The sequence below is a fragment of the Choloepus didactylus genome, chromosome 9 (genome assembly GCF_015220235.1).
Source record: "Choloepus didactylus isolate mChoDid1 chromosome 9, mChoDid1.pri, whole genome shotgun sequence".
NCBI classification, from domain to species: Eukaryota; Metazoa; Chordata; class Mammalia; order Pilosa; family Megalonychidae; genus Choloepus; species Choloepus didactylus.
Genome location: NC_051315.1, coordinates 25,986,102 through 26,003,062, shown reverse-complemented (window position 1 = coordinate 26,003,062; position 16,961 = coordinate 25,986,102). Strand labels below are relative to the sequence as shown.

Below are 16,961 nucleotides of genomic sequence, written 5' to 3'. Positions count from 1 at the left end.
ATCATAAAAACAAAGAAAAGGAAAAAAATCTCCTTTGAATTTGGTAATATGAATGTCTTTCATAATAGAAAATTAAAAGAAGGTTGAGAGCAGAAGTCACATGGCAATGGGTTTAAAAGTAAACTTGGTAAAAAGGAAACAGACCTAGAGGTTGTCGAAATAGGATGAAAGAGTGAAAACGGAAAAGGGATGTCTGTTAGAGGGTAAACATGAAAGGAAGGAATGGTGTCTGCTCGGGCGTTAGGATGGCAAACAAGCCTGTCTGATGGCTGAAGTAGAAGGGCCTACACACAGTAACAGGAGGAAGACAGGATGAAGCAAGGATGAAGCTGGAGAGGACAGAGTCAAGCACACTGATGTATGAGTTGCTTTCCCTAATCTTACTTCTCTTTTAATTCATGATCCTGATTCTAATACACCCATCCCTATCAATGCCCTTTGTTAATTCTTAAAAATGCTTAATCTGTGGAAACCCTAGTGAGCTCTGGAGCAAGGCTCCCAAGCTGAAGTCCCAATATTATATTACCCCAAGCAAGTTATTTAACCTCTGCGTGCTTTTGCTATCTATGAAATGGGATTGTTAAAAACAATAGAGTGATGTCATCAACATGGCATAATAAGACATCCCCCAGAAAACTCTTCCTTCAGAGTCAATAAATAAAATGATAAAACCCACTTGCTCAGAACTCTGGAGGATGATACAGACTGGAGAAGGACTCCACAAATGTGTATTTGAAGAAAAAAATTATCCAAAATCAGGCAGGAAATTTTGTCCCATACCTCAGCATCTGGACCCCTCACCCATCACCATCACTCAGCCCCTCGTAGCATGGGAGGGGTAGACAGGCAGGTCCCTCCTGCCACAATGCAGACTACAGAGCCACTCACAGTCATGGGTTAGAATACCACGAATATCCAGGCACAGGGACCCAAATCTGCAGAGACCGAGAGTTTACCAAAAGCCAATGAGATATGTTACATACAAAGGGGCACCCAAGGGGACAGACAAGACAGAGGTAGAACTATGGCAAGAGGGGCATACATGCAGTCCAGTTGCTGTTGGATGGACCACCTAACACAAATTGGACTTGTCTGGATTGACCCACTTTTCTGGATTGACCCCTTCTGGGACCCAGGGTGGGATACTCTAAGGTGGAAGAAACCAGAGGCAGAAAAGCCTCACAGAAAGAAAACGGGGGGGTGGGGGTGGTGAAGCTGCTGTGTGACAGAAAGGGTCCTAGAACTGTAAAGTGTAGGGAAAAGAGGGAACTGAGTAAGGGAAAGAACGTAGGCAAATCAGAGGACCTAGGGAGAAAATTTTGCACAAAAACAAAACAGATCAAGTCTCTCCTGGAAGTAAAACAGCTGCACAAAAATGGAATCTTAAAAATTGTACTGCGTATCCAGGGCAAGAATCAGATGAAGAAGAGCTGAGAAAATCTGAACAGCTAAACATGGGCTACTGTAAAGGTCCAGAGTAAGTTGGACCAAGTGTCAAAAGCCTTCAACAAAGCCAACAGACAGTAAAACCCTAGACAAGAGGAGAAACAGAACTTCAGAGTTTAACTCATAAAGATAATTAGATGTCCAGACATCACCAAAAAATTTCAACCTGTACTAAGAAACAAGAAGATATGGCTCAGTCAAGGAAACAAATGAAAACTTCAGAGGCGACACAGAATTTGAAAAACTAATCGAAGAAGTTCGAAAACATCTAAATCAATTCAAGGAGATGAAGGAAAATACAGATATAGAACTAAAGGATATTAATGAAACAAAGTGTGAGCATAAAGGAGAAGCTGAAAGTATAAAAAGAAAAAAATAAATTATGGGGATGAAAGGCACAATAATGGAGACTGAAAATACTCTAGAGGCATACAATGGCAGACTTGAATAGGCAGAGGATAGAATCAGTTAACTAGAAGAAAGGGCAATCAAAATCATACAGACTGAAGAACAGATAGAGAAAAGAATAGAAACAATTGAGCAATGTCTTAGGGATTTGAGGGACTACATGAAATTGACTCTTTCTAGTGTCCCAGAAGGAGAAGAGAAGGGAAAAGGGGCAGAAAGAATAGTGGAGGAAATAATGGCCAAAAACATCCCAACTCTTATGAAAGACATAAATAGACATATCCAAGAAGTGCAACATATTGCAAACAGAATAAATCCTAACAGACCTACTATAAGACACATATAATGAGAATGTCAAATGCCAAAGATAAAGAGAGAATCCTGAGAGCAGCACAAGAAAAGCAATTTGTCATACATAAAGGGATCCTCAATAAGACTAAGTGCTGATTTCTCATCAGAAACCATGGGGGTAAGAATGAAGTGGTATGATATATTTAAGGTAAGAAGAGGGAAAGTACCTAATTCATTCTATGAAGCCAACATCACCCTAATACCAAAATCAGACAAAGACACTGCAAAAAAAGAAAATTATAGAACAATCTCTTTAATGAGTATCGATGCAGAAATCCTCAACAAAATACTTGCAAATTGAATCCAGCAGCAAATTAAAAGAATTATACACTGCAACCAGGTGGGATTTATTTCAGGTATACAAGGCTGGTTCAACATAAGAAAATCAATTAAGGCAATACACCACATCAATAAATGAAAGCAGAAAAACCACATGATCATGTCGATTGATGCAGAAAAGGCATCTGACAAAATTCAATATCCTTTCCTGATGAAAACACTTCAAAGGATAGGAATAGAAGGGAATTTTCTCAATATGATAAAGGCAATATATGAAAAACCCACAGCTAACATCATACTCAATGGGGAGAGACTGCAAGTTTTCCCTCTAAGATTAGGAACAAGACAGGGATGCCCACTGTCACCAATGTTATTCAACATTGTGCTGGAAGTGCTAGCTAGAGCAATTAGGCGAGAAATAGAAATAAAATGCATCCAAATTGGAGAGGAAAAAGTAAAAGTTTCACTGTTTGCAGATGACATGATTCTACATGTAGAAGATCCAGAAAAAATCTACAGCAAACCTACTAGAAGTAGTCAATGAATATAGCAAAGTGGCAGGCTACAAGATCAATACACAAAAACCTGTAGTGTTCCTATACACAAGGAATGTGTAACAAGAGAAGGAAATTAAGAAAAAAAAATAACATTTACAATAGCAACCAAAAGAATCAAGTATTTAGGAATAAACTTAACCAAGCACACAAAAGACACAGAAAACTATTAAGAAACTGCTAAAAGAAATTGAACAGGACCTAAAAAGAATGGAAGAACATACCATGTTCATGGATTGGAAGACTAAATATAGTTAAGATGGCAATTTTACCTAAACCAATTTATGGATTCAATGCAATATCAATTAAAATCTCAACAATTTACTTTACAGAAATAGAAAAACCAATAACTAAATTTATTTGGAAGGGCAAGCTGGCCCGAATACCCAAAAATATCTTGAGAAAGAGGAACGAGGTGTGAGGTCTCACACTACCTAACTCTGAAACATATTACAAAGCTACAGTGGAATAAACAGCATGGTACTGGCATAAGGACAGATATACTGACCAATGGAATCGAAATGAGTGTTCAGAAGTAGACTCTGGCATCTAAGAACAACTGATCTTTGATAAGGCAGTCAAACCAAAGCAACTGGGACAGAGCAGCCTCTTCAATAAATGGTGTTTGGAGAACTGGATATCCATTTCCAAAAGAATGAAAGAGGACTCCTTATACAAAAATTAACTCTAATTGGATCAAAGACCTAACCATTAGCACGAAGACAATAAGACTCTTAGAAGAAAATGTAGGGCAGTATCTTAAAGATCTTGTGATAGGAGGTGGTTTCCTAGACCTCACACCCACGGCATGAGCAACCAAAGAACAAATAGACAAATGGGATCTCCTCAAAATTTAACACTTTCATACATCAAAGGACTTTGTCAGAAAAGTAAAAAGGCAACCTACACAATGGGAGATGATATTTGGAAACCACACATCAGATAAGGGTTTAAGATCCCGAATATATAAAGGGATCCTACAACTCAATAACAGAAAGACAAACAATCCAACTTAAAACTGGGCAAAACTCTCTCTCTCGCTAAGCCAACTTGAAAGGTAAAATCACTGCCCTCCCCCCTATGTGGGATCAGACACCCAGGGGAGTGAATCTCCCTGGCAACGTGGAATATGACTCCCGGGGAGGAATGTAGACCTGGCATCGTGGGACGGAGAACATCTTCTTGACCAAAAGGGGGATGTGAAAGGAAATGAAATAAGCTTCAGTGGCAGAGATATTCCAAAAGGAACCGAGAGGTCACTCTGGTGGGCACTCTTATGCACAATTTAGACAACCCTTTTTTGGTTCTAAAGAATTGGGGTAGCTGGTGGTGGATACCTGAAACTAGCAAACTACAACCCAGAACCCATGAATCTCAAAGACAATTGTATAAAAATGTAGCTTATGAGGGGTGACAATGGGATTGGGAAAGCCATAAGGACCACACTCCCCTTGGTCTAGTTTATGGATGGATGAGTAGAAAAATAGGGGAAGGAAACAAACAGACAGACAAAGGTACCCAGTGTTCTTTTATACTGCAATTGCTCTTTTTCACTTTCATTATTATTCTTGTTATTTTTGTGTGTGTACTAATGAAGGTGTCAGGGATTGATTTAGGTGATGAATGTACAACTATGTAATGGTACTGTGAACAATAGAATGTACGATTTGTTTTGCATGACTGCATGGTGTGTGAATATATCTCAATAAAATGAAGATAAAAAAATTTAAAAAAAACTGGGCAAAAGACATGGACAGACACTTTTCTGAAGAAGGGATACAAATGGCTCACAAATGTATGAAAAATGCTCAACTTCAATGGCTATTCGGGAAATGCAAATCAAAACCACAATGAGATATCATCTCACACCTACCAGAATGGCCATTATCCAAAAAACAAAATTACAAGTGCTGGAGAGGATGTGGAGAAAGAGGCACACTTATTCATTGTTGGTGGGAATGCAGAGTGGTGCAACCATGCTGCAAGACAATGTGGAGGTTCCTCAGGAAGCTAAGTACAGATTTGCCATATGACCCAGTTATTCCATTGCTAGGTATATACTCAGAGGAGTTGAAAGTTAAGACACAAACAGACATTTGTAAACCGATGTTTATTGCAGCATTATTCATGACTGCCAAGAGATGGAAACAGCCCCAATGCCAATCAATGGACAAATGGATAAACAAACTGTGGTATACACACATGATGGAATATTATGCAGCTGTAAGACAGAACAAAGACATGGAACACATAATAAGGTGGATGAACCTTGAGGACATTATGTTGAGTGAAGTTAGCCAGAAACAAAAGGACAGAAACTGTATGGTCTCACTAATATGAACAAACATTAATGAGCAAACTTTGAGAGTTAAAAGCTGACAACACAGTCTACCAGGAGATAGAAAGAAGGTAGAGATCGGGCATTTGATCCTGAAGGACTACAGAATGTTCAGCAGGAATGATTGTATAGATCCAGAAATACATAGCATAATACTGTCTGATGGTAGCACAATATTATAGGTACACTGAACAAAGATGTGATAAAAGCTGAAAGAGGTGGTATAGGGGACTGTATGACAGCAGAGGTGAAGATAGATAACAACTGCGACTGTATAACTCAGCAAAAACTGAAGTGGCCAATGACTGTTACTAAACGTACAAATATAAAAATGTTTTTACATGTGGGAGAGCAAATGAATGTCAGCCATGCAGAGTGCTGAAAAAGGGATGGTATTTGGAAAAAAACATAAAGCAAAGTGGAGTCTATGGTCAACAGGAACATTGTAATACGTTTCCATTAAATGTAACAAAGGCAATATACCAAAGCTACATGTGTATGAGAGGGGGATATAAGGGAGGGATATGGGATTCTTGGTATTGGTATTGTTTTCTGTCCTTACTACTATATTGCATTGTATGACATGTTACTTTGCTTTTTATCATTTTTATTATTTTCTAAGAAAAAAAAACTTTTTTTTTGTAGTAATCAATATGTTGAAGTGCTGATTGTGGTGATAAATATATAGCTTTATAATGATACCATGAACAACTGACTGTACACTGTGGATAAATGTATGCTTGTGAATATAACTCTACCAAATTGTAGGAAAAAATATAAATAGAAGTAAAAGTGTTGGAGAAAACATGGAGAGAAGGATGCACCTATCTACTGTGGATGAGCAGGCAGAATGGCGTAGCCTTTCTGGAGGTGTGGTGGTTCCACAAAACGCTAAGTATGTGGGGGCCATAAGGTCCTGCAACCTCACTATGGAGTATGTAATTGGAAGATCTGAGAGCAGAGACATGAATGGACATTTGCACACTGGTGTTCATGGAGGCAGTATTCATGATTTGCAATTGATGGACGTAGCCTAAGGGTACACAGACTGAGGAACAGAATGGTGAACTGTTGTGCCTGCATACAATGGAATATTGAGCAACTATGAGAAGGAGTGAAGCTGTGAGACATGCAATGAGGTGAATGGATCCTGTACACAGCATTTTGAGTGAAGTACACCAAAAACAAAGGCAAACACTATAATGCCTCACCAATGTGGACTAACTACAATGTGTAAACTTAGAAGTGAATCTTAGAACACAGCCTAATAGGGGAATGATTATTGTAATGGTCCCTAGATTGTAAGCTCTTACAGAAGTCAAATCTATTCCTGAATTGTAAGGGCTGTCTCCAAACTCGGAGATGCTGATCCCTTTGTGTATAACCTGATTGGTCTCTGGAACATTGGGTACCTGTGTGACACCTGAAAGTCAGAGCTAGAGCTCAGCAGATATGACTGTCAGTATTAGTGCATACAGCAACTTAAAAAAAAAAAGCTGAAAAAAGCCCAGACCAATTAGTGATATGAATGAAGCAGATCTGGTTAAGACTAGGGCAAACCAGGCCAAAGGGTAAAGGTCAAAACTCACTATGTTTTAAAACTTCAACTTCCATGTGAGACCAAGGGAAGAGATGTCTATTTGGTGCAGGATCTATATTTTTTAAACAGTATAACTCTACAGTCAGTTTGTTCAAACAACACAATTACATGGAACTTTGAACAGGAAGTGAGATATGGTAGGTTAGTATAGGTTAGAGTGAAATAGTGACACATCCCAAAGTAATTTGGGCAGAGAATAAAAATATATTTGCAGGGCCCCCCTGAGGAACTGGGGGAAAATGCGGAGGTGTTGGACCTCCTCACCTGGACTGATGCTGATGTTGTCGCAAACATTGAGGACTGGCGGTTTGACGTGCCAAGCCCGCTATCGTGGGACTTGCCCTTATGAAGCTCGTTACTGCAAAGGAGAGGCTAAACTTGCATACAATTGTGCCTGAGAGTCTCCCGGAGTACCTCTTTGTTGCTCAGATGTGGCCCTCTGTCTAACTGAGCCACCTCGGCAGGTGAACTCACTGCCCTCCCTTCTACGTGGGACCTGACTCCCAAGGTTGAAAATCTCCCTGGCAACGCAAGATATGACTCCTGGGGATGAATCTGGACCTGGCATTGTAGAATTGAGAATATCTTCTTGACCAAAAGGGGGATATGAAATGAAACAAAATAAAGCTTCAGTGGCTGAGAGATTTCAAATGGGAGTCAAGAAGTCACTCTGGTGGACATTCTTATGCACTATATAGATAACACCTCTTAGGTTTTACTGTATTGGAATAGCTAGAAGTTAACACCTGAAACTATGCAATTCCAACCCAGTAGCCTTGACTCTTGAAGATGACTGTATAACAATGTAGCTTACAAGGGGTGACAGTGTGACTGTGTAAACCTTGTGGATCGCACTCCCTTTATCTAGCGTATGGATGGATGAGTAGAAAAATGGGGACAAAAACTAAATGAAAAATAGGATGGGATGGGGGGGATGATTTGGGTATTCTTTTTTACTTTTATTTTTTATTCTTACTCTGATTCTGATGTAAGGAAAATGTTCAAAAATAGATTGGGGTGATGAATGTATAACTTTATATATGATGGTTCTGTGAACAGTTGATTGTACACCATGGATGATTGTATGGTATGTGAATATGTTTCAATAAAACTGAATTTAATTTTTAAAAAAGTGAGAGGATGGAAAAAGATATTCCATGCAAATAGTAACCACAAAGGAGCTGGGGTAGCTGTACTAATATCAGAGAAAATAGACATTAAGTCAAGAGCTGTTATAACAGACAAAGAACACTACATATTAAGAAAAAAGGCAAGTCAACAAAAATAAGTAAAAATTAAATACTTATGCTTCTAACCGTGGCACCCCAAAATGAATGAGGCAAACACTGGCAAACTGAAGGGAGAAATAGATACCTCTACAGTAACAGTTGGAGACTTCAATATACAACTCTCATAAATAGACAGAACATCTATACAGAAGATTAATAAGGAAGCAGAGAACTTGAATAATGTGATAAATGAATGATACCTAACAGACATATACAGAAATTTCACCCCCAAACAGCAGGATATACATTCTTCTCAGGTGTATGGGATCATTTTCCAAGATAGACCACCTGCTGGGTTACAAAACAAGTGTCAATAAATTTTAAAAGATTGAGAATATAAAAAGCATCTTCTTTGACCCTAATGGACTGAAACTGGACATCAGTAACAGGCAGAGAACTGCAAAATCCACAAATTCATGGAAGTTAAATAACAGACTCTCATACAAGCTGTGAGTCCAAGAAATTGCAAGGAAAATCAATAAATGTTGCAAGATGAATGAAAACAAGGACACAACATATCAAAACTTAAGGGCTGCAGTGAAGTCAGTACTTAGAGGGAAATTTATAGCCCTAAATGGTTACATTAAAAGAGAAGAAGGAGCTAAAATCAAAGACCTAACTGTATACCTGAAGGAACCAGAAAAAGGAAAACAAAGTAAACCCAAAGCAAACAGAAGGAAAGAAATAAAAATTAGAACAGAAATAAATGAAATTGAGAATGAAAAAAAAAAGAGAGCATTAAAAACTCAAAAGATGGCTCTTTGAAAAGATCAAAAAAAATAGCCAACCCTTAGCTACAGCGACAAAAAAAATGAAAGACTGAAGATGCAAATAAATAAAATCAGAAATGAGAAGGGAGACATTATTGTGGCCCTACAGAAACAAAAAGGATTAGAAAAGGATACTATGAAAATCTGTATGCAAACAAATCAGACAACCTAGACGAAACAGACAAATTCCTAGAAAAATACGAACAACCTCCACTGACTCTAGAAGGAACAGACGATCTCAACAGAGCAATTACAAGAGATTGGTTCAATGATCAAAAACTTCCCAAAAAAGAAAAGACTGGGACCAAATGCCTTCACAGGTGAATTCTCCTAATCATTTCAATAAGAATTATTACCAATCTTACTCAAACCCATCCAAAATGGAAGAGGAAGGAATACCCACCTCATTCTATGAGGCCAACATCACCCACATACCAAAGCCAGAGAAAGATAATACAAAAGAAGAACATTACAGACCAATTTCTCTTATAGATATAGATGCAAAAATCCTCAACACAATACTGACAGATCAAATCCAACAACATATTAAAATATATACCATGTTTTAACCCAGATATGCAAGGATGGTTCAGCATAAGAAAATCAATAAATATGCTACACCATGTTTAAAAATGGAGGTAAAAAACAGATGATCATCCTGATTGACACAGAAAAGGCATTTGACAGAATCCAACATTGGTTCTTGAAAAAACACTTCAAAAGACAGGAATACAAGGAAACTTCCACAACATGGTATAGGGCATATATGAAAAACCCACAGCTAGCTAACATCATACTCAATGGTGAAAGACAAAGCTTTCTTCTAAGATTGGGAAGAAGTCAAGGATGCCCACTGTCACCACTGCTATTCAACATTGTGCTAGAAGTTCTAGCTAGAGAAATTAGGCAAGAAAAAGAATTAAAAGGCATCCAAATTGGAAAGGAAGAAGTAAAACCTTCATTATTGGCAGATGACATGTTTCCATATTTAGAAAGTCCCCAAAAATCAACAACAAAGCTACTAGGGCTAATAAACGAGTTCCGCACAGGGGCGGGATAGATCAACAAACACAAATGAGAAGTGTTTCTATACACAATAATGAGCACTCTGAGGAGGAAATTTAGTTAAATAGCAACTAAAAGAATCAAATACCTAGGAATAACTTTAACCAAGGATATAAAAAAACCTGTATTAAGAAAACAACAAAATATTGCTAAGAAAAATCAAAGACCTGCATAAATGGAAGGACATTCTGTATTCATGGATTGAAAGAGTAAATATCATTAAGATGTCAGTTTTACCCAAATTGATTTACAAATTCAACACAGTCCCTGTGAAAATTCCTACAGCTTACTTTGCAGAATTGGAAATAACAAGTATCAAATTTATCTGGAAGGGTATGGGCCCCTAATAGTCAAAAACATCTTGAAAAAGAAAGAAGTTGGAGGACTCACACTTCCTGACTTTAAAGCATATTACAAAACTACAGGTGGCCAAAACAGCATGGTACTGGCATAAAGATAGACATATTGATCAATGGAACCAGATTGAAAGTCCAGAAATAGACACACACATTTATGGTCAATTGATTTTAGGCAAGGCTGCCAAGTCTACTCAACTGGGACAGAACAGTCTCTTCAACAAGTGGTTCTGGGAGAACTGGATATCCATAAGTAAAAGAATGAAAGAGGACCCCATCTCACTCCTTATACAAATATTAACTCAAAATGGATCAAAGACCTAAATATAGAACCCAGAACCATAAAACTCCTAGAAGAAAATGTAAAAAGTATCTTCAAGATCTTTTGGTAGGGGGTGGTTTCTCAGACTTTATCCTCAAAGCACAAGCAATGAATTAATAAAGAGATAAATGGGACCTCCTCAACACTGAAGACTCAGGGCTTCAAAGGATTTTGTCAAAAGGGTGAAAAGGCAGCCTAGACAATGGAAGAAAATATTAGGAAATCACATATCCGATAAGGTTTTAATATCCAGAATATATAAAGAAATTCTACAACTCAACAACAAAAAGGCAAACAACCCAATTAGAAATCAGAAAAGACTTGACAGACATTAGTCCAAAGAGGAAATGAAAGGGCTGAAAAGCACGTGAAAAGATGCTCGACATCATTTGCTATTAGGGAAATGAAAATCAAAAACACAAGATATCATCTGACACCTACTAGAACGGCTACCATTGAAAAAAAACAGAAAACTGCAAGTGTTGGAGAGGAACATGTTGGAGACATGATAGGAATGTAAAATGGTACACTCTCTGTGGAAGACAGTCTGGCAGTTTCTCAGAAAGTTAAGTATAGAGCCGCCATATGACCTGCCAATCCCGCTACTAGGTATATACCCAGTAGAACTGAAGGCAGGGACACGAACACACTTGCATACTGATGTTCACATTGGCAATATTCACAATCGCCAAAGGACAGAAACCCAATTGTCCATCAACTGAAGAACGGATAAACAAAATTTTGTATATACACACAATGGATTATTCAACTGTAAGAAGAAATGAAGTTCTGATACATGTGACAACATGAATGTACCTGAAGACATTATGTTGAGTGAAATGAGCCAGACACAAAAGGACAAATATTGTATGATCTCACTAATATTAACTAAATATAATGAGCAAACTCATAGAGTTAATATCTAGAATATAGGTTACCAGAAGTTAGAATGAGGGTAAAGAACAGGAGCTATTACTTAATTTGAGCAGAATTTTTAATAAGGTGGACTTCAAATGTTTGGAAATAGATAGAGGTGATGATGGCATATTATCATGAGTGTAACTAATGGTGCTGAATCATGTGTGTGATTTTCATTGAAAGGGGAAGTTATGGTTTGTGTATGTCACTAGAAGGGGAGCTAGAGGATGAAACATGGGACTGTATAACACAGTAAATCCTGCTGTGGACAATAAAGGTGGTTAATGGCATAAATACGTGTTTTTTTATGAACTAGAGCAAATGTATGTCAGTATTACAAGGTGTTAATAAGTGGGTGGTATATGGGTAAAGATACACCTAATGTAAACTATGAACTATAGTTAACATTATTATAATATTCTTCCATCAGTTGTAACAAAGGTACCAAGCCAATGTTAATTCAATAGTAACAGGGTATAAGGCATATGGAATTTTTCTTTTTGGAACAATGAAAATGTTGTAAAAGTGTGTTGATGAAAGCACAACTCTGATTATACTGAGAGCCACTGAATGTACACATCAGATGGATTGTCTGGTCTGCAAACAAAACTACTTTAAAAAAAAAAAAGAAGAGGGGGTATATGGGAATGCTGTATTTTTTACATAATTTTTCTGTGAACCTACAACTTCTCCATTTAAAAAACATTTTAAAGATATTGCATCAAAAAAATAATAGCTAACTCATGAATGAGCTGTGGGGATTAAATGAGTTAATTCATCTTACTCTCTTAGAAACATGTCTACACATGCCAAGCATTCAAGATATGTTAGCAATTATTATTCCAGGCACAGCTAAGTGAATTACATAAATTAACTCTTTTAATCTCACAACTCTTCCATGAGTTTGATACTATTATCACATTTCTTACATTATTATAACTAATAATTATTGAAAATATTTTCATGGCAAGGATCTAAACGTAGCAACAACTAAAAAAAACCTTTACTATTTATAGCTATATATTATATACCTCCCCTCCACCCTGATAGGGGATTGAGGAATTCCTCTCCAGAAAAACAAACTATCCAGGGAGAGTTCCCATACTGACATGGGGATCTCGCAGGGAACAACTGAGTCTATGCCCAAATACCACAGTGATGCACCCACTCAACTAAGCCCTGTCCCTATATAAACAAGAAGCATCCAGACTGCTTTTCAGTGCCTCATTATTTGGTTAGATGGAAAACCAAGACTTATCAGGTAGTTGGGGAACTCTTATAACCTGAGAGAGAAGAAACAAAAAGGAAACTCAGAACATGCAAGGAGCAGAGGAGAGTTGTATAATAGCTAAGAGAAGGTATTGCATCTGTGAAAGATGAACAGGAAGCTATAAAAAATGAACACTCCTGGAAATTAAAAATTTAACAAAAGAAAATTTATAGAAGGACTGAAAAATAGTCTTAGAGAATCAATTAAGGGGGTCTTGTGTTTGAGGAAGAGAAGTTCTAGAAAGAGAAAACAGAGGGTAGGAATGATTAAATATACAAAAGCTTCCCAGAACTACAGGATATGAATTTTGATTGAAAGGTCCCAGGGAATATTCCCTGAAACGGATGAAAAAGTTATCACCTTAAAATTTCAGAATACTAGAGATAAGAGAATATCCTAAAAAGTTCCAAGGAGGGAAAAGAAACAAGCAAACAAAAAACAAATTAACACTAACAAAAAACTCACATGCCAAAGATCAGGAATTTGGGTGACATTAGATTTCTCAACAGCAACTCTAGTAGCTAAAAGACAATTTAAAAAAAAATGCCTTGGAATTTCTGATACACTCATTTTCAGCCTAGAGTTCTATATTCAGACAAACTACCTAACAAGGGTAATTGTAAAGTGAGGGCATTTTCAAACATACAGTCTCAAAAAGTGTACCTCCCATACACCCTTTCTGGGAAGCTCTTAAAGGATGAACTCTAAAGAAATGGACTAGAAAAAAAAACAAAACAAAACAAGAAAAGAAAGGCAAGGGATCCAGAATCTGGGCATCCAAACCCTGGAGAGAGGAGAACAGAATTCCCAGAAGGTGCAGTCAATTCCCTGATCAAAAGTAGTACAAGAGGCCAAGAACAAATCACCCAGATTGGACGAGAACAGAGGCCTCCAGGAAAGATGTTCCCTTGGGAAAAACTAAGAGTTCTTGTTCTGTTTAAATATATTGAGCGGAGATTAATACTTCAGGCTTGGGGTGTAAGTAGTGATGAGTACACAAAACAGAAAGCAAACAAACTAAAATCAAGACAATAGTTAACTCTAGGAAAAAAAAAAAGCACATACAAGGAGATGTAAAATTATGGTATAAGCATTGTTCAACTATGAATATATACATAGGCAAAATGACACAAATGCTCAAATTTTTTAAACAAAGTTTTTGCTATAAATACATTTGATTTTATGGGGAAGAAAAATGTACATGTTTACTTAGCTATTTTAATACAACAAAATCAAGAAAGATTTGACTATCATGTCAGTTAGAATTAGGAAAGAAAACTGTAAGAAATGACAAAGTTTCAAAGTGTGGCCAGTGGTTACTTCTGGAGAGGAAGACTCCGGTGGGAGGAGGTAGGGTAAGGACTGCTATTTTGCTTTATTGTTATTATAAGCTTTTTAGAATCGTCTGACTTTTTACAAGATTGCATGTCTTACTTTAATAAAAATGAAAAATCAAGCAAGTGTGTTGCGTACTTATAAATAACTTTCAGCAACACTTTTAGAGGTCTTTCAGCTACATTCCATTCCAAACATCACCATCAGGAAAAACTACTTTCTTAATAAATGGCACTTAGTTCAAATCATTCCTAATTATATATTACCATTAAAATGCAAACTAGATTATGCCCTTGAAAATTCTTCAGTCTTTTCAGAAATTTTACATTCAAATATTCCCATATTATATACACCCTGACAACAGAGAAGGACGGGGTCACGATTTACTATGTTATATTCATCCACAGAATCTCTTGAAAAAAACTACATGGCTGAAGAAAACAAAACAGAACAAAACAAACAAAAAAACCTGAATAAGCTACAGACATAAACAAAGATGTTTAGTATTGGAAGAAAACTTGATAACTTAGATATTAGTTCATTACCTTTGCTTTTAGGTATGAGCAAAAAGACTCAGAGGTAAACTATAAATAGTTTCTAGATAAGAAATTGTCATCTGATTTCATTTTTGCTTCATTATTCTATTACATATTAATTTATATATAATAAATAGTCTTTTTAAAAATTAACATTTAAAAACAGGAACAGAAAACATAAAGGAAGCCCTAATTCAGTGTTCATCCAACCCTGTCTGCTGTGGTCAGGCAGAAACGCTGCCCTGGGGAAAGAATTTCAGGCCTACAATAGTGCAACCCAGAAAAGATAAAATATTAGGTTTCTCTGCTGTTGCAAATTGGACCCACAGTCAGTCAGTCATTTTTTCCCAGTTTTCCATCATTATATCCTGAAGCAAAGTTACGTTACAGCAATCCATCCCCAGATAGATGATTTGATTATCGTTAGCATGTGGAATCTGTTACTCTCATAATGCTTATCAGTTCTGGCACAAATTGAACACATTAATCACCAAAAAAAAAAAAGAAAGAAAAAAAAAAGTCTGGGAGGAGGATAGGAACTAGTGAGTTTCACTGATAGTAGGAAAATGCTTTTTTTAGGGCCAAGAAGCTAATATTAAGTTGAAAGGAACAGACTGTTTTTTGAGTGATAATCACAATAATGGACAAGAAAATGAATTTAAAATGGATATTGTGAGAACTGAGAGGTACCCACGCTATTCTCAGGGGCAAACAGTATTTGGCAATCATTCCTATTTGATTCTAACGGAAAGAATAGTAGACTCCATTTGGGATTTATTTGAAATGCAAAATTTGGAGGAGGGCTGAAAATTTTGAGTTCAAAGATTAGTATCTTATCTTTTTCCTAAATGAACATGGATTTGTGCCTTTAAATGGTTAAGGCTTATCTCTTTGCAGCTGGAAATACAGCAAGAATTGAGCCCTTGAATGTTTAAAGCAAAGGATCTAACCAAAGCACTGCAGGGGAAGTGGGAAGCGGGGAAGCCGGGAAGCGGGGAAGCGGGGCGGCGGCAGGGGCGGGAGGGAGCTGCTGTCACTAGCTCGCCCTTATCCCTGCACCCAGCCTCCCGTGCTGGGCTGAGCCATCTATCACTTGCACAAAATGAGCCCGCGGCTTGTCTCTAGTACAAAATGTCCCCTTTTGTTACCTGGCTATTATGCCTGGCAGCTTCTTGTCCAGGAATTCCTGCATGCACTGGTGTTCCGTGGAACTGTTGAGAAATCTCCGGAAAGCTTCTACATATCTGCTGTGCTCAGAAAACAAGCTCCTCATGGAAGATGCCATATTTGGTTTACTAAGGAAGACCGGGAGGGAAGGAAGGTTTAACTTCCCCTCCTTCCCTTCCCAGTTCCCTCTTTCTCTCCCCACCCCCAACCAGTTTCTATCCAAAAGAGGGCTGCTTTGAATTTAACACTCACCAAAGCCTCTTGTGCAGGGCTCATTTCTAAGGCACTGTTTGTACCAGAGTTTGCACTGCTACTTTGATCCCTACGCAGTTGTTTCATGAGGCAGTAAACACACTGCTAAAACTTGTTTTAAAACTCCTGAAGTTCACAAAGTGCCTACAAACAAAGCGTGCCTTCAGATCACTTCCTGTTTTGTCAGCAGCTGCCACAAGTTCCAAGTGGGAAAGTGGCTGCTTTAAGGGACAAAGGCAAGAAATTCAGGAATAATTGAGACAGCTATAAGGCCACTTTGCAAAGTCAACAGCTGCTGAAATCTTTGTTGAGGGACTGTCATTTGCTTTTGCTTTCTGTAGGAAAGTTTTATGTTCTACATGTCTCAACACTTGAACTTGAGACTCATCTGCTGGCAATCCCCCAAAGGCTAACTGGTTTGTGGTAATTCAGGAAGTCTTTTTAGAATAAACCATCCGGGAGGAAGAAGAAATAGTAGCCAGGGGGTCTCAAGAGCCAAACAGGAAAAGGGAAAAAAGGTTAAGACAGGAGTCTGAGGGCAAAAGGGGGTAAAAGCCTAGTCTGTAGGAATCTTCCCTACCTGCTTCTGCACAGGGATCACGGATACAGAACCCTGACTGGGCCTTTGAAGCCTAATGGTATCACCCACCAAAGGACTCCAAGCTGAAGAGTAGCTTCTACGTTAGAGGAAAATGCAAAATTTGG

General features: G+C 37.7%; 1 protein-coding gene across 3 annotated transcripts in view; it reads right to left on the bottom strand.

Moving 5' to 3' along the window:
• Positions 1-16,388, bottom strand: part of HNMT (histamine N-methyltransferase) — a 243,679-nt gene extending 227,291 nt beyond the window's left edge. For all 3 annotated transcript variants that reach the window (XM_037848723.1, XM_037848726.1, XM_037848724.1), the window contains exons 1-2: positions 16,257-16,388; positions 15,986-16,132 (exon numbers count right to left, since the gene is read on the bottom strand). In XM_037848723.1, the coding sequence (XP_037704651.1) occupies positions 15,986-16,122 (137 nt within the window). In that variant the 5' untranslated portion in view covers positions 16,123-16,132; positions 16,257-16,388. The remainder of the gene's footprint in view (positions 1-15,985; positions 16,133-16,256) is intronic.
• Positions 16,389-16,961: the final 573 nt, after the last annotated feature.